Source organism: Empidonax traillii, unplaced genomic scaffold, assembly GCF_003031625.1.
Source record: "Empidonax traillii isolate 1590-97213 ecotype Southwest subspecies unplaced genomic scaffold, ASM303162v1 scaffold159:size1039807, whole genome shotgun sequence".
Taxonomy (NCBI): Eukaryota; Metazoa; Chordata; class Aves; order Passeriformes; family Tyrannidae; genus Empidonax; species Empidonax traillii.
In genome coordinates this window covers 444,536-469,830 of record NW_020955352.1, presented here as the reverse complement: position 1 = coordinate 469,830, position 25,295 = coordinate 444,536, and the positions used below count along the sequence as shown (strand labels likewise).

The 25,295-nt window shown below is 44.2% G+C and overlaps 1 protein-coding gene across 3 annotated transcripts; it reads right to left on the bottom strand.

The window, feature by feature from the left end:
* Positions 1-731: 731 nt before the first annotated feature.
* Positions 732-23,032, bottom strand: TEF (TEF, PAR bZIP transcription factor). Of its 3 annotated transcripts, none has more exons than XM_027885065.1 (5): positions 22,726-23,032; positions 12,342-12,668; positions 10,650-10,870; positions 9,792-10,003; positions 732-7,869 (listed from the first exon to the last, which is right to left on the bottom strand). In XM_027885065.1, exons 1-5 carry the CDS (start codon positions 22,826-22,828, stop codon positions 7,848-7,850), a joined length of 885 nt encoding a protein of 294 aa, XP_027740866.1. In that variant the 5' UTR covers positions 22,829-23,032; the 3' UTR covers positions 732-7,847. The 3 variants fall into 3 exon arrangements, with proteins under 3 accessions (XP_027740866.1, XP_027740864.1, XP_027740865.1); XM_027885063.1 differs by lacking the exon at positions 22,726-23,032 and adding an exon at positions 18,189-18,381; XM_027885064.1 differs by lacking the exon at positions 22,726-23,032 and adding an exon at positions 18,189-18,381 and having other exon boundaries at positions 732-10,003.
* Positions 23,033-25,295: the final 2,263 nt, after the last annotated feature.

Genomic DNA, 25,295 nt, shown 5'->3' with positions numbered 1-25,295 from the left:
TAATGTCTTCCTTGCTAACACCCTCCATCACCAATCATACAAGATACCTTTTACAAAAGCAAGGATCCAACAAAGGCTGCCTAAGTGCAGTTTCTGGAGATTAAACTGAAGCACCAGTGATCTCATCTACCTTGAAAGCATGTGTCTCAGATAGAAATATCATGGACTGTAAGAAGCAAAAGAAAGTGAACACAGCCTTCTCTGGAAGCTCTCCTTCCCAATCAGATGCAGTGAATATATAGATTCCTTACCAGGTTAATCTTCAAGCACCAGCTTTTGAAAAAAAAAAAACCAAAACCCCACTGATGAAAAACCAACCAACTAAAACCCTCAGCAAAGCAACCAAACAGACAACCACAATTATTCTAAGTATTTTGTTGATGTTGTCAGCCCCAACAGAACAGACAACGCAAGGTCTGAGTGTCTGTGGCTGACTTTTGTCAGATTTCTCCCCCTACCTGAGAGAGTTCAACTAAGAGTCACTGCAGGACAAACGCAAAACCTTGCAAAGTTTTTGAAATCAATTAATCCAGAAAATAAAATCAGGGAATTGTATACCTCTTACCAGCGCACTTAACACATGGAAAATGCACAGCAAGAACCTACTCCCAAAAGTGATCAGCTGCTTTAGCATCTACCAGCTTCAGTGCAAATTGCAGCTGCAATGCTGGCAGCAGAGGTGTAGAGCACACAATATGCTATCTAGAGAACAAAATTACTGGATCTCAGCATAGTGGAATATACGTTTTATTTCTTAAAAAGGAAGGGTACTAACAGAATTTAATACAGTCAAAATTTTACATTTTAAACAAAAGCTTTTCTTTTTCTTAAAAACCAGTTACGAGCAGAGAGGTGAGAGGATTTAAACTACTCACAAAATCCAAGCTGAAGACTTTGAGAATTCAAATCTGTGGTTTATACATTTAAAAAAGTGTAATAAATGGAAATATAAAATAATACCAACTCTGTAATAGTGAAATGCCCTTTCCTCATTAGATTGCTGTTTAAGCACCTTTATTTTCACCCATCAGCTGCCAGGAGTGTTTAGGTTTATGTACAAAATAAGCAGTTTGGGACAGAAGATTCATATATAAATTAAAACCATTTATGGCAATACAGTTTTACCCAGCTGCTTTACAAGCTTTATTATCTCTTTCACTTCTATAGAATCTTCCAGTCAGAATAATCTCAAATGCACTTGATGGACTGCTTCAAAAAGCAGCTACAGGAATTATACAGACAACCTCAAGGAGTAGACATCCAAGAGATTAAACAATTTAACACGCAGTAAAACTATGATCAGACTTATATAAATACTGTGCAGATTTATCATCCATCCCACTGAATGAATGGGACAGATCAGTGTCACATCTGAAGACAAAAAAATACTTTTATCCAAGAGGCAACAGAATTTCAGGCCAAATATAGCAGATAGGAGTTCCCTCAAACTATTTAGTTAAAAAACGTGTGTGTCTGAAAAAGCTTTACAGGAACAGAATTTTCAGAATAACTTGCACATATGATTAGCTATTTCATAGCCTAGAGACACTGAGAAGGGAGGAAAAAAAAAATAGAAGAAATTAAATACCGTTGTCTCTGCCCACTACAAAAGATGTGGCTTTGTCATTTATGGAACACTGCAGACACAGCTGTTACCAGAGAGGAGACTGCTCTAGTACAGCAATAAAGACAAAGAAGTTATATTATGACTGGAGAAAGTGTCATCACTCTTTACATGAAGGCTGATGGATCAATCTCATCTCCTCCTCAAAACCCGAATGCTCATATTTCCTAGCTGACTGCTCACGATTCTCACTCCACTGTTTTGGTTTTTTTCTTCCTTTTAACACGAGATAGAAAAGGTCGTGAAAGCTGATGAAAGTTCCAGCTGTGCAGCATCCAGTGAACATGTACTCAGCAAAACCACAAGTCATTAATCACTTTCTCTCCCTCTCCACATCACAGGAAACCTGTGTCATCTATGTACATAATGGAAGTAATAAAGATGTAGACTATCTAGGTCACAAATGAGCTTCAGTAACAGCCACTCACTGTTTCACTGCAACTTGCTGCAGTCTGGCTGAAGGGTGGAGATGGATCTGTTTGAGCCAAAACACAGAAAAGTTAAAAAACCCACACCCAACAAAAACCACCCAGCTTTAGTTTTCCTCAATCACTAAGCTTTACAAATAATTTAATATTGCCACTTTCCAAATGCTACTCACAAACAAATCGACTGTCCAGCTAACAGGATGGGAAGAGTACAATTATGAATGTAATCTGTGACTACTGTTAAAGAAAGACTGGAAGAGAATCAATTCCCTCAAAATCTCAGTTTCTCTGCTTAAGTAGCTCATTATTATTATTAAAACATTTTTTTGCTGATAGAAAGCATCACAACTAGACTAGAATTCCACAACATCAATCTTTGTTTTGATTTCTGTAGTTCTCTAGGAAAAAAATAATCCCAAATCAAGCTACATGAAGCATTAACAATATTCAGATATTACAATGGAAGCACTTATTTATTACTTCATAGAACAGATTAGTTTTAAAAGTGTATTTACATGTTCTAAGTTATACAAAATACAGTATTCCAATACTCATGTTAATCACCATATTTCAGACAACTTCACATAAAAGTGCGGAGGATGCATCCATCCATGATCCTGGCCAGTAGCAAGTGGTCACCTGCAGCATGACAGATGACACCTGCTATTGTGCCCCCTCGGGAAAACAAATCCCACCATGCCTTCTCACTGAGACGTAGCTGCAGATCTAAGAAAACATTCAGGCAGGTACACGAGCAAAGTTTGTTGAGACCCACAGACCAAAATCACATGCCTTAATTTACTAGACGTATGTGAAGTACATTTTTAATTTTTTTACAGATGTTGTACAGCAAAGGGCTTCTGCTCATGCCTTAGTTAGGAAAATGAAGTAAGAAGGGTTTTGGCTATGTAACAGGCACCCAAGTAACACTTAATATCAACAGCCCTATAACTACAACTGACAGTGTGTTAAGGACACAATTCTGCAGCTGACTGCCTGGGCAGAGCTTCACATTCAAGAACAGATTCTGTGAAGTCCACACAGTTCTCTATACAGATACAGGGCTCATCCCATGCAGAAATGATAGCAGAATTGAGGCCTTAAAAGATCGGGGCCTCAGAGAGTTATTTCCTCATGACACAGCACTACCAGTTTGCATTTAGCGGGTCAAGTCCCAGTGTAACAATGCGGTTAGTTGAAGCAACAGCTATTTTTTCCATGCCCTTCTGCAGTAACTCCTCTCCCTATCTGTATATTCCTTTCACTTTCTTCTGGACTGTGGAAGCGAGACCAAGAAAAGGAGATTCCCAAGACCTAAACAAGTACTTATCTTCAGTATGATGCTAAACTGATGGGATCCAAATTGGCCTAAAATTGTAAACAGTGAGGTGTCAGTTTTAGCAATCTCAAACTCAGGTCAGACTCTTGCATTACTCTCTATGTATCTTCCTCAAAGGATTCCTTTTTCCCCTGTAGGTGTCTGAACTTTAAGAAGTTTGTATTCCAAAAGTGACTTACTAGGGTGAATCTATCAAACTAACTGCAGACTATCAAACTAACGAATCACATCTGTATGACAAATCTGCATTATCATAAATAACTATAATTTCTCAATTAGCATTATGTTAGCATCTCCAAAGAAGTTTTGTTAAGCCTATTCTTTCTACCTTTCTCCCAGTCTTTACCTGTGAGTTTACCTACCTTCATCATGTTACAGTGGCAGATATACAGATCAGAGTAATTATCTGAACATCTAGAAAGCCAGTCAAGAGTCTTGTAGTGCTGCAAAGGCATAACACTAGCACTAACAAATGATTTTGCTCTTTATGGATTAGATGTATGTTGCCAAAAATATGAGATTTATGCACTAAGACAAATCTGCATTTCTCATCTTGTGCTTAGCAGCTAAAACTATACAGGAGAACAAAAGTCTGTCTGGATTTTACAAAGGTCTGAGATGCCTCCTCTCACTAAAGATGAAAACACCTGATCAAAAGGAACAGAGCCTTCTTATGCTCAGGGGGCTTACAAGACTGAAGCAGCAATACTCCCTTTTGTGCAGGTCCATTATTTCAGCTATCTACAACAAAAAATAGTTTTTTCTGCACAAGTGGTTTTATTACAGTATTCCCAAAGCTGCTGGCCTTCCACTGTACCTCCCAACTTGAAATTAATTTGGTACAATTAGTAGCAGTCCTGCAGATAATGCTGAAAGTGATTTATACAGTTAGAACACCTTGGGCTTTTAAACAGCACAGCAAGGAAATGGAGAATTGCCAGGAAAGACATAAAATGTTACTAGAAGAACTGCAAAAAGCCGCTTAAAAAAACCAAATCAAAACCACTTCTTCTTCCAACACAAGTTTATAGTACACTACCAAAACTATCATTAACTATGTAGATGAACGAGTGATAGAACCAGTTTACCAACATTACACCTGCAATCTGAGACACATCCACCTGATCCCAGCACAGAATGCTCCACAGTAAAGCAAAGACACCCATGACTCCAGCACTTGCTAGAACTTCACAATAACCACGTGACAGTAATGACTTTTTCCTGTGGGAGTTAATGAGATCTTTGTTACTAGCTTCAGTGGGAGCAGATCTTGGCAACAGGTGAAAGATTAAGCTTCTAGGGAATTTTTAGATACAAACCCACATTATTATAAGGAGATATAACTATGTGCAGATTAGAAAATCATGTATGAAAGCAATACTGTATTAAATGTTGTGCATCATTTATTCATAGCCTGTTTCTTCTGTAGAGTATGATAACACTCATTGTCCACTAATCTCATCACAGTTTATATATTTTCAAAGTTAGTACTGTGAAATGGCCATGTGATGTCAATCCACATCCTAATGAAGGTACATATCTGTTAAAAACTGCTCTTTCCTGGCAATCTCTGCAGTGATGCTGAAAGGTGAACACTCCCTTTATTTTCTCCCCTTGGAGATGGTCCCTTTATGGCTGGAATGGGGTAGGTTGACATCAGGCACACTTATGGCCTCTACGGAGCATATTCCAAGGCTAGAGAACTTCAGACTCTAACAGTGTCAATTCAGCATTTTTTAATGTTCAAATTGAACTAAAAGAGTACTGGTCTTCTTATGACCACTATGAAAACATACCTAAGTTATCACTTACAGAAAGGATTGTCATCAGAGTCAAAGGAATAAGATGATACAGCGAATCGTTCTAAGAGGAGCAGAGAGAGCTCTCAAGCAGTAAACTTCCTGAGATTGTAAAAACAGAGGAAGGAATTCAGCATTGCACAGTATTTTTGCCTGGCAATATCTGCACTCCTTTAAATAGTTACTACCTTCTCATCTACCTTTAAAGATGCTGCTTCTCAACACAAAAAAAAAAAAAAAAAAAAAAGAAAATTCTCCAGCTACAAAAGTTGAGCCGCACTCACCCTAAAGTGCGATTTTCCAGTTTTGCAACCCGTAGACACATGAATTACAGATTGTGCAAATCTGCACTGTCCTACAGGGAAGCACAAGAGTTTGTTAACAGTCTTCTCTGAGAGAAAGATCTAATGAACATTCACTGTTGGTTTCCATTGTGTAAGCTTTTGATATAACAGAAATAAAACTATAGAATTGCACATGCTAATCTCGGTGACTGAATATTTTGCTGTTAAAACGCCATGACATACTGCAAAACCAGATCCTGTACACAACATGTAAGTATTTAAAAGATATTCCTAAGCACAGTAAGATCCAAATGAAGGACTAGCAACTCCTTGCCAAGTTACAATACCCTTTAGCTTTGTAATTTAAACAAGAAGCATGACTTTCAAGAACAACCAAAACTAACTGAAAATTTAGAAATTATGAATGCAAAAAGTTGCTAAAATTTACATGCTGTCAGCAATGTTTGTTTTGTTGCTGGTTTGTTTGTTTGTTTGTTTTTAATCCATGGTTTGGCCTTTATCACCAAAATAAAACAAAAACCAGTACGTACAAAAAATATCAGTCCAAACCAGCAATACTTGATACAGGTAAGAGATATATGCTGAGACTTGAGCAATATGGAACTAAGCTATTCATTTATTTCATCAGACTATCCCAGGTTATCTCAGATCTTTAGAATCCCAAATTATAATAATACACTTATAAGTATACTTTGGTAACCAGCAAAAAGTTAAAAACACTTTCCTGACTTCAGAACATGGTCCATTAAAAATGACAGGTCAATAACTATATTTAATATATATGCTCTTTACAAAGGTTATGCTGTCAAAAACTGGTTATGAACACTGGCTTTTGAAATTTTTTTTTTTTTTTAATTAAGTTTACAACATTAGCTGCTTCTTCTCACATTTTTCTCTTTGCCTTTCCACTCTGAAATTAGGGGGAAATCTCTTAACACAAAGTCAAAATAATTGTTCAACATGATAGCGCTGAGCTATGCTGGTAACTAGTCATGCCTCATAATTTTGGCACTTGTGCTTCTGAAAGCTTTCAAAATTGTTTTTCTTGAGGTGTGTGCTATTTATCAATCCCCAAACATCAATACTCTCTTGTCATACAAGCCATATTTTGGCTAAAGCATGGTCCTGTATTTCTTAATTTCCTAGAAATTAAGAACTCTTTTTCTTCCCACACACTTCTCTTCCCACTTCTTTAGATTTTAAGCTTCCTTAATATAAGAGTAGATTCTTGTTATGCTGATGAAACTCTTACAACGGAACTTCCACCTACTTCCTCCATCTTCTACACACAATAAACATCCCCGCAATCTGTCCAAGCTTTCATCTACCCTCCCACACCAGCACACGGGTCTTGATACTTAAGCTGCCTGTTGTAACTCTGGGAGATCACTGGCTGTTTCACTTTTATAAAACAGATGAAGAAAGTACTCTTTCACCACCACAGTTCTCCTGCAGTCAAGAGACAGAAAAGCGTGATTTGGCAGCTAATAGCCATTGCTTTGCTGGAGCTAATACTCCTTTGGTAGTCTCAAACTGCCAAAAGTCTTGGGGATCAGCAGCTCAGAATAGCACCTTTTCCATGATTGCTAAATCATTAACAGAAGAATAGATCTTGTTTCAGCAAGATACCATAAAAGGAAGTGTGCCTCATAAACGAAATAAAGGAAAAGGCAGGGTATAGCAGTGTAGCTGTGGAGCAGGAAAGCGACCACGTTTACTATTACATGGGTCATTTCATAGAGGTTTATTACTCTCTGTATGGCACACTGTGCCTTGTTTCAATCCATCTGCTGTACTTTTCTGCACTGAAGTCTCACACATCACAGGCTGCTGTTTTCCTGGTGTCTTTAGTTCTGCACTCACAGCACTCCACAGTATGCTACACTGTACTAGAAGTGAGCTGCAGTATTAAATAAAACTCATTCTACTGCAGGGAAAAGAGTCTTAAAACATAGCAGTTCTTTATAATACAGACACGTTCATTTAAAGCTCCCTCTTTTCTTCCGCTCGAGTGCCGAAATGAAGAGTCGCTATTCACGCAGGCTGTCAACAGACTTTGATACGTGAACTTTGAGTGTCTTGACAAAACCCCAGTAGGTAAGCTTATTGTAGTTCATAGTTACAGTGAGAAAGACAGATAAGAAAGTCATATACAGAATCAAGGAGACTTTGCACTTTTCATCATGCCCAGCCCTGGGTAGTCAGATGGGGTACTTGCAGGCAAGGAGGCAGGCAGGGTCATCGTCAGTTGTTTGTGTTGGGACACCTCATAGATTTCACTGCTCACTCTGAAGACTGGCGATTCATGTGTGCTTTTTAGTTTCTTTGTTTTTAAAAGTCTTTAAAGTTGCATCACTCGGAATCAGATAAGTCACTTTAAACAAAGCAAAGTGTTAAGTGTGACAATTTATTTATAACATACTTCCCACCATCACCACCACAAACCACCCTGTGAAAGAAAAACCCCTGCTGAAAGAGTGACAATTTTTAGTATGTTTGAAAGAAATTAGACCAACAAACACTGCATCAAGAGCCACTCTAGTCAAATTAAGAGCATAACAGAGGGGGAGATAGTTCAAAGCATACATTAAGTGTTCTGGATTAGCCTGCTTCTCCACTTCCTTAAGAAGTCAACATACAGTTGGTCTAAACTCATACCAATTTTCACATGACGTTTAAAACACAAGCTGGGCAAGAAGTCTTTAGTACAGAAAATAAAACCCAATGCTTTTTAAATATACTTTCCAGATTTCAATAGAGGAACTGCAAACTAGCCTTACTCCTTAATATAGATATTATCCCAGGAAGTATAGCCTAAGAGTTCTGACACAGCCTCTATATTAAGACAGCTTCTCTTGTTAAGAGGACTTCTAGACATATACTTCTGGTAAAGCTTCTGGTTCTTGCAGTTGTAGGTCATGTAGAAGGTCCCAACATCACACACAACATATTTTTTTTCTTCTAACACCACATACTGTTGAAGCAGTGCTTGGTGCTGAGAATGAATTACTTCCAAGAGGGCAAGTCTTGTGTGCTAATTTTCTATCAGGAAATGTGCTGGAGAAGAGAACCAGCAAGCATGGAGAGACCAGATATGCTGCTACACAGGAGAGATAGTGAGGCAAACTGTTCGTGTTTACAGTGGGTGTAGCTTATCCCATAGAGTGTTCAGGAGGCAAAGGACCAAAACTCTTTCTCAATCTCTTGCACAACAGGTAAGGTGCAGTAAAGTAACAGTGGCTTGTTTACTTCTTAAAAAAAAAGCCTCTTCTTCCAAAGCATAGGTACTGGCCATTTTTTAACAGATGGGACTCAAGGTTCAGCCTAATGAGCCAGACCTCTCTTTCTACATCTCCCTTACTTCTCAGTTAAGTGCAACATGCTGTTTTATCAGCAATTCAAGAGAGAAGTTCCTCTAAGGAAAAAAGGAGGAGTGGTGGTAGAAATGCAGCCCAAAACCCACAGCAAATTATTTTGTCCATATTCGTAAAGCGAGTGATTCACTACTGTTCTTTCTCCTTGGTTTCTGCAAGTTATCCAGGATTAGAACCTATCAAGACATTTGAACAGTATTTTAATCAGAACTGCACTGACTCTGTTCTGCATAACACTCATGAATCAACCTCGCAATACTTCTGTTTTTACAAGAGATTGAATATTTTTCTGTCCTAAAGGTTCCCCTATTCCTCTTCAACAGGAACAGAGTTCTATACAACAGGTGCTTTCTAGTGCCTCTGAATGGGAGAGGAAACAATTTCATGATGCTGCCCAGCAACATCTACTTATACCCTAAAATTGTGGTTTTTACACTTTTACTGGGAGAGGTGGGTGGAATGGAGAAAAGAACAAGAGTTTGAAAATAAAATAAAAAAAAAAAAAAAAGAGAAAAGAGAGAAGAGAAGAAGACTCTCCTAAGCTCTTTCTCCACTTTAAATGAAGATTAGAACAGATAGCAAAAGCCCCGTCCAGTCAGGAGGGATCCACATTTATTCCTCCAGACAGGTGAATCTGTTCTATTGTATGACATCAGAAAATGCTCTATCATTCTATCATTGTTAAAAACAAAGTTGTAAATATGGACACACAGATTTTGGGCAACACAATGATCAGGAAAGGGCCTGAACAAGTTGTGCCAACAGAAACAAGATTTGTTTGTGTTTTGTTGTGTTTTTTTTTTAATGTAGATGTAAAATGGCAACGCCTCCATAAACTTTATTTCTGGGAGTCTCTACAGAAGGCAGAGAAGTCTAAGAGGCTAGAACAAGGAGCCCTAACAAGGAAAAGGGGTGTGCTTACAAGGGTCCGTATCTGGTCTCGTATTTAGAAACAATGTTCTTGCATCGTCCCACTTCCTTGCGCAGCTCTGCCACCTCCGTCCTCAGGGCTGTGTTTTCTTTCTCGAGAAAGGCTGCCCGAATTGTGATCTGATTCTCCTTTAACCGCCGAGCATCACGGGAACGCTTGGCTGCCACGTTGTTCTTCTTTCGTCTTGTCCAATATTTTTCATCCTGTAATAAAAAAAAAAAAACCAAAGATGCCAAACTGACAACTGTATCAGAGACACCTCTTTATTGTGTGAGATTCACGCTGACTGCTATACTGAGAAATCTCCTCCATAGGCTTGCAGGATTCTGCCATCAAAATGGAAGCAATGCAGTACTGTAAGATTTTATCCTTACATGAGTCTTGTTTTAGGATAAACCAAGTGCACCGCTAGAACTAAGGAGACTAGGAGACTTGGGTACTAAGAAGCTGTCCAACCGAAATGCTCCCTTTCCTTAGTTTCAATTCAGGAATGAACTTCCACAGAAAACAACCTGTTCTGTTGTCTGGGTTGCTTAAATCCAGATCAGACATGATGCCGGGCAAATACAGACAATGGCCTTCAAAAGTGCGAGTGATGAGGATTTGACTTGATAGTTCTTCTAATTTCTGTTTATAGCATGATCAGTTGCTCCTGGCCAGTAATTATCTCATGATACCAAAACCTGCAAAACAGCAAGCGCAGCAGTTGGCTTGCCAATTCTATTCTTGGCAGTGCTTCTGCCCAATCATATAGGTATACTGCATTAGCTGTGTATGTCAAAGTGTTTGCAAAGAAAGTCGGAAACTTTTATCAAGGCCTAGAGAAGTCTGCAGCAATAAATCCGTTACCTTTTGCTCATCTGGCACAAAAACCTTCTTGGCTTTTTTAATCATAGGTTGTGGTTTCAGGTCCTCTTCAGTAAACTTGTGTTTGCGAGGATTGAAGAGCTCACCACCAGGCACACTGGACAGCACTAAATCAGCAGGGTCAGGGTTAAAATTCACCTCAACTTCTACGCAGTCAGGATCGATGGGGCTGGGAGTATTTCTCTCATTTTGTGGTGGGGACTCTGGCAACAACAGGAGAAGTTACAATACATTCAGCAGCATGAAGAGAATCAACTAAGAAGCCAATTTATGTGTTTATTTATTGCCCTGTTGTGAGCAACTATAATTAATAGTATCATTTGGTACTTTCCTGAGGTGTGCTTGGTGCTGTACTGCTGCTGGTACAGAGGAAGGGTTCACAGTCCAGTCTGTAATATAACTCTAAGAACATATGCCAGACTAACAGACATGAGGAGACAGATGCAGGACAGGAGTTAACACTTCCTTGGCAAAAATTACATGCTTTGCACAGTTAAGAAGTACCTCCAACAGCAGTAAGAAGGGAGAAACTTGTATCAATCTGATTTTTGTACCACAGAAATCCCTACAGAAACAAGACTGCTCAAAGACCCCAGTCTCTGGGACCTTTGAAGATCAGACAACTATATTTCCAAAGACATGACTAAATAAAGGAGGGTTTGTTACAAATGTAACAGTATTCTGCTTCTTTACCACATAGTAAAAATGTACCAAGAGACTGTCTGACATTGATCATGTTCATATGAACTTTACCATATTAATCTGTTGTTTACAAACTTCATATATGTGAATTGTAAATGTCAGTGCAATTTGCAGTACTGATCAGTGAATAAGTTTTTTCATATACCACCTAGAAAAAAGCCACACCCTATGACTTATGGAAGGAGTGCCACATTGTGTTTCTCACAGATTCACAGAAGAGGCCCAGAGCAAAACGCTTTCTATCAAGCCTGACCATAAAATAATACCATGAAAATTTAGAGGCTATGATGTTTAAACTCCAAATTTAGGGCAAACTGAGCTGCTGAATTCCTTAATAGACAAGATCTCCATACTACAAATGTAGAGTAAAAGTCTTCTAGTACCATTTAAGTATAGTTTTGTTTCTGTGTTCCCCTATTCCCACTTCAAAGCACCACAGAACATCAAACTGCATCATTAAGACACCTTTTCCAAGTGTCTGTTCTCGCATTTCACAGACTACCACAAAAAATTGCTTCAGTGTTTTTCTATTTAATATTGTTATTTGAGGTAGATTAAGTTCGTATAAGTTCACCCAAGCAGACCAAGGCAGCACACATGACATGTGACAAGCTGTCAAACCTGTTGTAAAATAACCTGAGAAAATATTTTCTCAACATGTCTGGCTTCTCACTAGATTAGCAATACCAAGAAATCAAATACTTTATGTTGATGTCTCATCTCTTCTAATTTCAAAAGAGAAACACACTGCACGCTGATACACGCTCATTTTTCACAGGAGGGCAAGAAGAGAAGAGGCAGCATCTTCATGAATTGACACAGGGACTAAGGCTCTACATTGAGCATGTTTGTACCACTTAACCTGCCCCCGGCAACACTGACAGGTTGGCGTGTCTCCTCTTTGACCTAAAGAGGCACTTTTTAGCATGAGAACAGCAGAAATCCCTCAGAGACCCGTATTATTCCATCTACCTGTGCTGGAGGCTGCTTCAGATTGCTGGTAAACTGCAGTGGATGAGGATGATGCAGGAGAACCAGTGGAAGCACTGGCAGACTCCTTTCCTTCCAGCTCAGCCACGGGCAAGAGTGGATTCTGGTTCAAATCCAGGTGAGTAGGGCTGGAAGGAATTCCATTCTCCAGCAGGAACTCATCCAGATCCATGTACTCCAGGTGGAAAGACTCGCCATCGTAAGGAATAGTTTTGTCCCAAATGGGCGGCATAAGGGAAGCTGAGACTGCCATAGTGCTGGCAGCTGCTGCCTCATCTTCTTCAAGCTTGATTTTTTCCTTCTCTTTATCTGAAAGATACAAGTAGGTCACTGTATGAGCTGAAACACAGGAGAGATTCAAGGTTTAAGAGTCTAACAAAATCCACATGAAAGGAAATTCAGAAAGCTAATAGTTCTGGCGCATGACATGATCTGGAAAAAGCAGCTGTTGAAAAGCAACATTGATGCATTCACATGTAACTCCGTACGGAATGCTCTAACCCCATCCCCCCCTGTGATGGCTGGACCACAGACATTTGAGCAGCCTTGAAAATCAGCATCTTTGCTGTGGTAACTTTTCGAAGTGTGATGTAGTACTGCATGGAGCTTATTAACCAGTCACTGCAAAACAGTCTGTTTCTCACATGCCCATCTCGGAAGACATTAAAAAAACGGGAAGCCATTAAGAAAATTCCAAGGAAGTGGAGTAGCTTATTCTATGCACGAAGAAGGAAGGTACAGAACAATAATTTAAATACAAATATGAAAGGAATATGGGTTTTCAGATTACATTTTAAAATCAGTCAAAAGGTCCACAGGACACCAGAGACCTGGATGTCTATTGTTCAGCATTTTAGAAGCATTTCTCTCTGAAATGACTCAGCATGTCCACACAAAGCAATAGCTCCAAGTGCTGCTCACTATAGATAGCTCAGAGTACCTACATACAATTTTCACTCTTTGGGGAGATGTCTAATAAGGAATACTCCCACATCCCACCCCCAAGTCACAAGAGACTGATGAATTTTTCTCCATTTACTGTGTTACAGTGCACATATTACAGAAAAATGGCTGTTTCTATGTTCCCCATAGCTACTGAATTTTAACAATTGTCTGGGACAGAATCCAAGCAGAAAACTCAAGTTATGGAATAATTACATAATTTAAGAGATAAAAATAAGCTGGCAGAAAAAAAATAATTTAAAAATCCAAGTAATTTTCCTGATCCAGTTCTCCATGCAGTCATGCAGTTCTATGAGCACTGAAGGAGGCATTGCAGAAGCACTGCTAGCGCTGCCAGCACTGCTGTCAAAAGGAACGGTCACTAGTCGTGCCCTAACCAACTGCAAATTGGGTATTACCATGGAAGCAGACAAATATTCAGTTTAATGAAACAGGGACTCCAAGGACTTGCCCCGGACTAGTTTGGATCTCCAGCATTCACAGAGGTTATCCCGATAAAATGCACCGATTTTTGGCATTAGGGTTTTCTAGACAATATGCTAAGGAGCATTTTTCTTTATCGGGGGTGGAAGTGGGGGTGAAACTCTGCTATAAATCAGAAAAGCCTATTTATATAAAACCTATTCCGATAGAAGTGGCATTCCTTCCGCTGTTGCCTTAGCTGGTGTGGAACTGAGACTGAAAGAGCTTTTTATGACTTTAAGAACAGTGCTGCCATACAAAGTAAATTATCTACCATACTCTGAATATTTTATATACAAAAGAAGATACTGATTTTAGACTAAGCAGTGCAGAAAGTATTCAACAGCCACCAACTTGGGACTAAGAGCAAGTACCTAAAGGATGTGTTAAATTCGGACCAGTGGCTCCCGGACCTAAGCTTTGTTAACATCACCTTGCAGCTTTTGGCCCTCCCCTTGCCATTTCACATTGCTGCCTCTGAACTGCGATCTCCCAGCTCCTATTCCTGCTATAAAGTTCTTTTTTACAGGGAGCTTTGCAACTTTCCTACCCTTTGCTTGGGCGAAGCAAACATGCAGGTTAACAGTCATAATGCAAATAGCCATAATGTTTCTAAACAGCTCCTACTTGAAGCTAGCAAAGAAACAGAACCTAATCCACATATAAGGATGATTTCACTTACTACTGAAGCACACCCCACCGAACTGGAACCAACATTTTATGGGTGAATCAGAGGTTGTGTGTTTCTCCATGGTTTGCATAGTGCCCAGCACAACCAAACCCACATTTACACTGGAGGTTGTGGATGATATCATAGTAAACGTATCAACGAAACAAATGCGAGTGACAATGAATTCTTTGCAAGTAACTATTTTTTAATTAACATGATAGAAAACTTGAAAATGTCTGTCAAAATGTCAAAAAAAAATTCTTTACTCTTGAAAACAATAGTGTACCATTGCAAGTTTTAGTATAAGCCAGGAGTTCTTTTGTTTTGCAACATCTAATACAATACCTCCAAGAGAGGAGAAAAGAAACATTAAATGATTAGTAGACTGAATATAAGGCTTATTATTAATATTTTTCAGAAGGAAGATGCTAAAGGACTACATTAGTTGAGTATGTGGCTCTTCTTAGATCTTTAAATGCCTTTTAGATGTGCACGATCATCCTGCTGTCCTTCAGTAACCTGGAAAAATTGTAGTTCCTCTAACTTCCTCTTGTGATTGCCCCTGGCTCCCATCAGATTAGAGTTTTCCTCCCCATGAGAAAAGCATCTGAAATTTTGCGTTCTTTTGCTGAGTTGACAACTGGCAAACACTGGGCCCCCAGTGCTGTCTTTGTTTATCTGGGCTATTTCTCTCTCTCCTCCCTCACTTCTAACTGAAACAAAATATCATGGGTTAACATAGATATTGGGTGCTCATCTATTTCAAATATTATACATCAAATGATAAAACCTTCATATGATCAGTTTTGCATTGACATTTTCCCACTGGCTTTCTTTCAATTCATTTAATCTTTATTTCTGCCGCACAACATCCTATCTGTGGGCATGATGTCTAATGAAACATCAATTAACTTCTTGCACCTCGAGAGGGATGTTTCGGCCTGCCTCAGCACAGGGGCCTGAAACATTAATTCTCTTAAGATATTTATAGTGTAAACAGGTATTACCTGACAGTAGAGCTGCAGTATCCTAAGAGGCTCCATTTGCAGCGATTCAAGGTCACCCTGATAAATCTGGACTGTACTTCTGCAGCCGATGGCTCATGTCCGATTTAGCCCCCTCATTCTGCTACTGTGACCTATTAACTGGGTTGTACATCTGCTGTTAATAGGGAGCACACCAGTTTATGCTCAGTAATTTAAGTAGACCATTCCAGTTACTGAACTGTTGGAAATACTGCTGTTTTAGCCAAAAGCAGCAGCCTGAAAAGAGCTTTATTCCACATCCTGGTTTTTCCTCAAAAACAAAAAACCAACCAAACCCAAAACCAACCAAAAGATTTTGGCCACAGCTGTCAAGAGCTACAGCCACAAGCAGAATAAACACTTATTTGACAAACTTCCCTTGTTCATCAAAAAATACTGTCAAATTATACTGAAAATACTATATAGACTATGGCTGATTGCTCCATAAATCTTTAGTCCCCCTTGTGAGGATGGAACAAGACAGGTTGTGGGGTTCCAAATCCCTGATGCCCATTAGTGTGATGTTTGTTGAGAGATTCCTCCTGCCACAGCAGTGCAACTGGTGATTAAGGCATCCTTTGGAGAGTATGCAGCAGCTTGTTATTAACGTAAGAGACCTACACTCCTGCTCTAGAATATCAATTCCCTTCCCTTAACCCACAGGACTTTAAAAAAAAAATTATTTTTATTTAACTAATTTCTACAACGTACATGACAACAGCCCCTAGCAAGGCTGGTCAGCTATACCCGGTATATGGCAGGGCATTCGAGGGGATGGCATTCTGCTAGAACTGGCTGACCTCCCTTCTCTGTTGCTCAGGATTAGAAAGCCTGCTTGCTTACTGGGTAGTCAAATTACCCACAGCAGTTGGAAAACCCACAGGTAGCTTGTGGAGACTATAAATGGACACTGCAGTTAGTTAATACCATTTCTCAAGAGTAAGACAGAAAATTGTATTTTTGTCAAGAGGCAATCCAGCCAAAAGGCACGGGGTCTTTTCTCAGAAAGCTTGCTGAAACTGCAACACTGGATTAAATAAATTAGTAATTATTTAACATTTTGACTGTATATTATTAATGGAATAGAAAATAAACAAGAATCCTCTGAAGTCAGCTGAATCACAAGTCTACTGACAAGCCTTTTGTAAAATTACCTTCTGACAACCAAGGCATTCTTTCTTTTGTCTTGCAAATATGCAAACAAGAAAAGCATCAGAGATCAAAATAAACAGAAAGCAACAAGTTCCACAAAGTGTGAAGTGAAACAGAGCAAGGTGAACTAAGGAAATCTACGGAGAATTTAAAAGAATGAGAACCTGAACTTTATCACGCCATGAGTGGAGAGGGGTAATCAAGATGCAATGAAGTGTCTAGTAAGGTTTAGAGGCTCAAGCTGAACACCTTCCCGAGCCGGAATGGGGTCATCTAGTTTAAGTATCAGATGTTTCTAACTTTAGAAAAAGGGACTACCTCAAAATCATATTAATTTCAGAATTTCACATCTCCATAGGCTAGATCATGTGATTCTGGGCACAAAAAGTACCCCCAAGACAAAGTCACCATACCGTTTCTATGCATGAACTTAAATTGCTCCTGCTGGTACTATTGCCTCTAAAAAGAAGTGGGTGCAGAAATATCCTAAGAAATCCCTTAATTTTGTAGATTCAAGATTCTGTGTACTGCAGCAACCTGCATCATAGCAACGTAACTAAAATCTCTATCATAAGCTGACTTTTTTTAACAGAAAGAAGAAAAAAAATACCAGAATCACAAAACAGATACATTTACAGGGTACTGTGCAATACTAGACATACACAGTATAACTAGGATCCTCACTGAAAACAATCTTGCCAACCTTGCTTATGCTGTGGTCTACCCTGGATATTCTCTTCTGTTCCAAAAAATGATTCTCAACATCAAAATTCCTAAGTGTAAGGACTTACTTTATTATATACCAGTACAGGGGGCACTATAGCAGTGCAGGTAATCCTGAGCCCTTTCTCAAAATGAAACTGGTACTCAAAAAGGCAAAAATACTGTCGGGTGAAGAAAAAAACCCAGAAGTGTGCCATCAGCAACAAAGACTACAAGCACCAACCCTGCTATTTACACAGCTGCCGCCTGCACATCCAGTGGAAGAGCGGCAGCTCCAACCCATGCAGGGCTGCATGTGAGGCAGCCAGTCATACCCTCCTGGATTATCACCCAACCTAATCTGAGGGGATCTGCTGTTTACGCGTCTCATCGGGCAACTTCTCAGCAATTAAGGTCAAGCAAGACTCGAAACCTTTCCACCGCTGCTCCCAACTGCGCGTCTGCCGGCGAGGGAGGCTCCAGGCAGCCCGGGGACCGAACCCAGCGAGTCACGTCCCGGCCCCTGCCCACTCCCCGCTCCCGCAGCGCCCGGCTTTGCCCGGCGCAAGCACCCACACGCTCCCGTGGCCCGCCGGCTCGGGAGGCGGGAGCGATCCCGTGCTGCCGGCACTTGGCACGGCCGCCCGGGGGGCGGGGGAGGGAGGGACGGGGCGGAGGGAAGGGGCCCGGCGTGCGGCCTCTCCCGCGGGTGCTCCCCTCCCGGCCAGTCCCGCCCTCCGGTACGCGGGGCGGGAAGGTGGCGGTGGGGAACGGGAACGGGGGGGGTGGTGGGTCGGTGTATGACTGGGGGGCGCCGCGCGCTCCCGCCACCCCCGCGCGCGCCCCCGCGCTCACCCAGGCGCGCCTCCCGCGGTGGGTTCTCCATCAGCTTCTTCAGCACCAGCGGGAACGCGCCCGCCAGGCCCCGCCGCTCCTGCTGCGCGGCGGCCCCCGCGCTCCCCCCGGCTGCAGTGGGCTCTGGTCCTCCCGCCGCCGCCGCCTCCTGGTGCGCGGCGCGGCCGGGCATACTCCCCGCGGGCGGGCGGGCGGGCTGTCAGAGGTCACGGGCGGCGCGGGGCTGCGGCAGCGGCGGCGGCTCCCGGGACGCGGCGGCGGCGGCGGCGGCGGCGAGCGCGGACCGAACGACGCAAGCGCGGCCGGCTGACGCCCGGCGCGTGCTTCAGTATTCATGAGGGCCGGGGCCCCGCCCCGCCCCGGCCCCTTTGCGCGCGCCCATTGGCCCGTGTCTGCCGAAGGGGGTGGCCCCGAGCGCGCGGGCCTCGCCCTTCCCGCCCCGCCCTCCCCGCGGCCGGCGCGGGCACGCGCCCCCCGCCCGCCGGGGCACGTGCAGGGGCGGGGCCTCCGTGGTGCTCATTAGCATGCTGGGCCCCGCCCCCACCCCCGCCCGCGGGCGCTGCGTCACCACCAGGAGGGCGGGAGGGGGAGGGAGCGCGCGCGTGGGCGGTGGCGGAGGAGTGGCGCCCTCCTGCTGCGAGGCGCGCGCCCGCCGCTCGCCTCCTGCGCCTGCGCGCGCCCGCCCCCCCGTGTACCGCGATCGGCGGCACCTGAGGGGACCGGGACCGGGACCGACAGGGGGCCTGTGAGGGCAGCACTGTCTGTGCGGCGTCTGCGAGAGCCTTCCCCGCCTGGCCCCGGCCCGGCCCCAGCCGCACCTTGAATATCCTCGTTTAGCATCCCGAGATCACCTTTCCCGCATGCCCTGGGTTTAATCTCCCTCCGTCCCACGCGGTGCTCACAGCGGCGTGCCCTGCATAACATGGGCAGGGAGAAGGGCTTCACTCCGGTGCTGTCACTGCCGGGCTTCTCGGGGAAGGGCCGTCCCTCCCAAGTTGTCATGATCGCAAGCACTCCTTGCTCCATCAGCAGGGACGCCGCGCTGGGATTTAAGCCTCTGAGCATACAAAGGGAGCGAATGCTGCCAAGTCCGCTCCCGAAAGCACAGGCGGACACCGAGGAGCGTCTCCCACAGAGTGAATTCTCTCGCAAAAGTGGCAGATGCTGCAACCTCCTGTCAGCAGCCGCTGCCTCTCGCCTCGGCAGGACAGGCCGCAGCGAACCTACCGCCCATCTTCGTGAGCCGGGAAAGGGGAGGGTGCCCTCCCCTGGGATCGGCCCCTCTGCACCCAGCAGAGCCGCAGGAGCCAGAGCGGAGGAATGGATTTGAAGTCACATAAGCTAGGTGTTTTCCTCCATTGTGTTACTGTAATGAGGACCAGGCGACATCTCCATCCAGCCTGGGCAGATGGGGAGCTGCCCTGCCCTCCAGCTGCTTCTCTGTCTTAGACTGGGAGGCTGAATCTGCTGCCTCCAACTCCCGACACAGCTCCTGCTCACAGGCTGCCCGACGGTAAGCTTGGAAAGGGCCACCTTGTTCATACAGGCTGGAACAGCACAGGTTAATGCATCGTTTATCAAGGCTGATGAATCCAGCTGCAAGAAGCAGGCAGAACAGGTCATGTTCCACTGCTCAGCGTGCTCCAGGGCTGCTGCATGCCCTCCACGGATTCCCTCTGCCTTGCCAAGCTCAGCTGGCAGGAGAAAAAGGCACATGTGTGAAAGGGAGATACCACTTCACACAGGGCAATGAGACGCAGATGTTGGAGGACCACACACGGCAGAGGCAGCACACACAGCTCGGCAAGGGGCAGTGAGCTCGCAGCGATGCGAGCCTGGGAGACATCTACTGACAGGTGGTGGATAAGGAACACAGCCTAGCGAGGCCAGGAAGGAGCAGCTTCTAGGAATAAGGCAAGGGGATACAGCCAAAGCAGGGCAGGCTGCAGGCTTCCCGTTCAGTTATGGCTCTCGTGGTCACTTTGTTCCATTGTTGTAGACACTGGTGGCCCCCGGGGGTGATGCTGTGCCTCGGTACTGTACAACACTCCTTCAAGGAACAGGGTCTGCACATCCCCCCTGCAGAGCTCAATGGAAACTGCTTTGCTGGGTAATGTCCGTAAGAATGGAGGGTATTAAAACCACTCAGCAGCTTTTACTCCAGGGCTTTTCCCGTTAGATCGACCATGTTCTTCTTCCAGCACATTTCTACCCGCACTCCACTGTGCTAAGGTTTGCTCTTCCCCACCGCTGAGTTGTGACTTTGCTTGGAGAGGGTTTAGCCTGTACAGTGTTAGCTGCTCTGCCCGAAGGCAGGAGGGAGGGAGTTCCTGGGGAGCATTCCTGTGGGTTCCCTCTCACATCACTCCACTCTAGCATTAGCTCTGCCCTGCCAGCTAGGAGAGAGACTGCTCTGAGAGCTTTTCCTCACCTCTGGGGATTAGGGGCTCTAGCAATTGCCAGCAGAAAGTGGGCATTGCATCGTGAGCTGTACCTTCTTGGTTAAGCTGGGATCTGCTTGGGATTTTTATATTTTCTTTCACTCTGTGGCTGAGAGGAAGAGAAGAGGACAATGAGGTGTGAGGACAGGAATGCAGCAGCCTTGGCTGTTACTGCTGGGAGTCTTGTCAGGGCCAGATGATGCAGAACAGCCCAGTTCTGGTGCAGCAGGGAGGCAAGTGACAAGCAGCCCAGTGCTAGGCACAGGGTGGAGGAACATGCCCCACTGTGAGGTTTGAACAGCAGAACACATTTCAGACAGAGTCCTAAGAGCCAGCAAATCCAGATGAGTGGTGTGTAAGTATGGAGATACAGGAGAATCTGAACTGAGCTCTGTGGGAAGAGGGCCAGGATGGGAATGCTGGCCCTGGAGAGGGAGGCAGCATAAAAAGGACAATTCTGAGGATTACAGGAGGTGATGCTGAGAGGCAGGGTGGTCCTGAGATGGAAGAAGAATGCTGCCGCAAAACAGCACCCTCAGCTGCCAAAGTCACATTGAGTTAAGACTAAATTATTCTCCCTGCAAATAATTGATCTCCCCTCTACTCCCTACACCAAACAGATAGGTCTTGCCAGCACTCCTCCCTTGGATTAATTCAATCCACTTGGCGGTGGAGAGCAGAGATCCCAGAAAGGCAGCCAAACTTAGCTTAGCCACAGCGAGGCTCTGTACCACGTGAGCCTCCCTTGGCCATTCCTGCCTCCTCCCAGCCAGGTCTGCTTTCTACCTGGTTATCAGTCAGCTTGGAAAAACATGCCCTGGTCCTCACAAACAGTGGGAATTCATACGGTGTGATATACAAACACACCTGTTAGCAGGCAGTCCCAGCAAAGGAGAGAGACTGCTCACAGGTGGCAGCAGCAGAGGAATGTGACAAAGTGATCCCCTCAGGGGGTATGGCAGCTCCCCTTGCCCTATTCCCTTTCCCACAGGGAGCTGTATGTGTGCCACAGAGATCGCTGTATTACCACAGGTGCAGGCAGCTGCCCTTCCTGCCGTGAACACTTTACTGTTGCAGCGGCAGCCTTTTCTCCCATTGACCCTGGAGCAAAAGCAGGGTCCCTCTCCACACTGTGTGTCTGGCTTTTCTGCTCCTGGATCCTGCTGCCCTTCAAGACTGCAGAGCTACCTGTGTGTTCTGGTAGCAACTCCCTGCAAAAGAGTGAGCTCTGTGCATGTTTGTTTCTGTGAGTTCAACTCACCCATGCCTAGACATAAGCTTGTTGAGCTGAGGTGTTCCCACACACCTCCCCAACACTCAGCAGTGAACACGAAAACATAACAACCAAAAAGCAGCTTGCCAAGGGCATGTGGCATCCTACCCAAAACCAGAGAGTACTTAAGTTGTGTGATGGGCTCTTGGAGCATGCCGAGCAATTGAGAAGCGGTCAGTCCAGCACAAGCAAAGTGTTCATCACAGCAGAAGCCCAAACTAAATAATCTCTTGGGCCCTTTCCATTTGTTTTCTGGGATGCTGCACAGAGAGTGGGAAAGCCTAGGAGTACAGAAATGCTCTTGCAAAGAAAATTCAACATTTGCTGTGTTCTCTACTTCAGCTTTTCACTGATAAACAACAGCAGCATCAAAGTTTGCACAGAGTCAGCCTGCCCCACACAGCCTGGCTCTCTGGACAGTCTGCATCTGGAAAGAGGCAATGTCTGGAGGCTTAGTGGTTACTAACTACGGGACAACATGAATGGCAATCCTGCTATACAAGCATGTAGATTTGTGCACAAGCCTTTTCTGTGCACAAATCTTTGAGGGTTTCCAAGAAATAGCTAAGCAGAGAGATTAAAAGGATCAGAAGCTCAGCACTCTTGACTGATTTTGTAACCAATCCATTGCAGGCGTTTTTTCCTCCTAGCTGCATAACATCCTCAGTGCCAGAACTCCCTGTCTGACTTGGAGACTTTAGGGAAACACACCCTTGAAGGGCTTGCAGCATACAAGGTCTTCTGCTCCCTTCTTGCCTTGCAACTTATAACAGGGAAGGAGAAATCAAAACAGAAATTCCAGCATGTATTTCCTTAATCCTACCTGTCATCTTGTTGGTCCAGGGTAAAGAATACTCCAGTAGGGACTTCAGAACTTCCGGAAAGTCCAGGGCAGTGGGGCCCCCGGGATTGTTGCAGCTTGACATGTCCTGTCCTGAGGCTGTGCCAGCAGGGCTAAAGGAGGGCCAGGTGCCTGGATGCCAAAGCTACACTCCACTTGCCTGGGCGTTGCAAGAAGGGCTCGGAGGCACCCAGAGCAGCTTTGCCAAACTACTCCGGCTGTGAAAAAACAAGGAGGAAGGGAAGCAGCCTGGTGGAAATGCAGTTTGCCTGGCTGTCTTCACCTCCCCCTCTCCCACTCTGAAGTGGCCAATTGTGGAAATAGCTTGCAGCCTTGCAGGGCTGGGCCGGGCGGCTGGCCAGCGTGGTTTTACAGGGCCTCTCCCAGCCAATCCGGCGGCGAAGAACTGGGCCAGTTATCTAACTTTGCAAAGGCAGCACCCTTTTCCTTCCCAAGGTGTTATAACAAATATACATGTTGGAGGCACGGGGAAAAGCAAGTGCACTCTGCCGGGGGCACACACGTCGTCTGCAAACGCAACAGCAGAGGGATCCTCTGATGGGCTCTCGGGAGGCTCTGAGGAGCTCCAAGCTGCGCGGGCTGCCACGGGGAGATACGCGTGCTGTCTGCGTCTGCCTGCTAACTTTTTAGCTCTCTGAGATGCAGATAGTGACATTATTTTTGTGTGATGCAACACTTAATGTGTGTCCCTCCTAAGTCAACATTGATAACAGCACAAGACATCTTTCTTGTCGTGTGCATCATCCCAAAATGCAGGATTTTTCCTTTTAAGTGGCACATAATTTTATCAAAAAGCCAACAAACAGCCTCCTCTCAGAGCAGCGATGTACAGCAAGAGAGTTCATGAACCCTGCAAATACCCTGATAACAGCTGGTTAAGTAAGATCTTGAGCACACAAAGCCCCTCCTCTCCTGTTAGGGAAGTTTTTAGCATGGAGGGAAGGACTGGAGACAGGAGGATAAAGATCTGATCCTCTTTATCAGAACCTGGCCTGGGAAGTAGCATCTTACACACGCTGTGGTCTCCTCTTTTGCTGGGTGTGATTTTACAGCAGAAGTGCTTTTATTTCTCAGTTTGCTCCTGTCCATTTTGCCAGGCTCAACCTTACAGCACCAGTGTGCATTGATAGGAACCAGGTATTCCTACACTGATCTGTGAACCCCAGCTCTTAGGGACAGCCCAGCAAAACCATGCATGGCTGTCAGCATGGAAGTGGACTGAATGAAGTCATTAGGACTTTACTTGTACCTAAAGTAAAGTACTTCACTGGCCCAGCATTTCAAATCCTAAAAAGTGATGAGGGGGATAGCATGGTGTTTGGTCCCATAAGGAAATGCATTTTATTTAACCCAATAGAAACAAAAAAGAAAGAATTACCTAGCCAAGTTTGGTGGTTGAAAATTTCAGTGAAACTGAAAGGGAAAAGGGAAGCCTTGTGATCTAGATCCCAGTCTAGTCAGGCTCAGAAATCACACAATAGATGCTTTAGTAGAATATGGAACTACCTCTTGTGATTTCCCTTGTGGTTTGCTTCCTCCATTTCCTGAGGGAATGTAAGAAAACAGCCAGTCATAACCATTGGTGGTGAAGCCATTCAGAGAGAACAGTCCCATACTACCCTAGGCTGTTTGGTGTTCACTCAACCAAGGCTGGAGCCAGGGGGCAGACTCTGCAGATGGTCAGTGCATTCTGGCTTCTGTAAGCAAGAGAAATGCTTGCATCTCTCCTTCCTGGAGCACAGCCTGCCAACCAGGAGGTCCATGTCCTTTCCTGCAAACTTCCAGTCCATTCTGGCTGGTCAAAGCAAATGGAGTGCAGTCATTCAATCCTGCCAAGCATCACTAATGTTTGGGACAGCCACTAGTTGTGCTTCTCATCACAGGATGACAAGGGAAAGTGACTGAGAACATGGTGGCTGTCCAATGCCAGGGGCAACTGGACCTTCTGGTTTTGTCCCAGGCTCAGGCTTGTTCTGAAAGCCGGACAAATATCTGACCATGTGTCTGGAGGGACCAAAAAACTTCACAGCAGCTGCTGGAGCAATTGACTTGCATTTATGGCTCCAGAAAATGAAGAAGGTAGTTCAGACAAAATTCACAGAATCATAGAATAGTTTGGGTTGGAATGGACCGTAAAGATCCTCTAAATTGTCACTTAACAATTTGAATTATTAGCCTGCAGTGGACATCTCTAAGTTTTTGTCTAGAGATCTGAGACTGTGTATTTTGTCTCATATTTGACATGTCCACAAAGTGTCCTACTAACAATATATGTCCTTGATTCAGAATCCCTGAACAATGAGCTCCTGTCCACAAGAAGAGCTTGGGTAACGTCATTAGCCAGATGTATCAACACCACCCTGTCTTGAAGCCCGAGGGATTCATAAACCGTGCTATGGAGTAGAGCCATAGCAGTGGGGAATGCCTGTCTGCCCCTGTGATCCCACCACAGAGAGCAGAGCACTTGAGCTGCTTTAGCAAACAAAGTTGAAATGTTGGCTTTGGAAAGCTGCAGGCATGGCCACAGATTG

Bases quoted from the DNA above. Each gene is read 5' to 3' on its own strand.
- TEF (XM_027885063.1), bottom strand. From the start codon at position 18,360: ATGCCCGGCCGCGCCGCGCACCAGGAGGCGGCGGCGGCGGGAGGACCA. The intron at 12,669-18,188 runs GTGAGCGCGGGG...TGTATCTTTCAG, and splicing joins ACCGCGGGAGGCGCGCCTGG to ATAAAGAGAAGGAAAAAATC. The intron at 10,004-10,649 runs GTAACGGATTTA...TTTTTATTACAG, and splicing joins TTGTGCCAGATGAGCAAAAG to GATGAAAAATATTGGACAAG.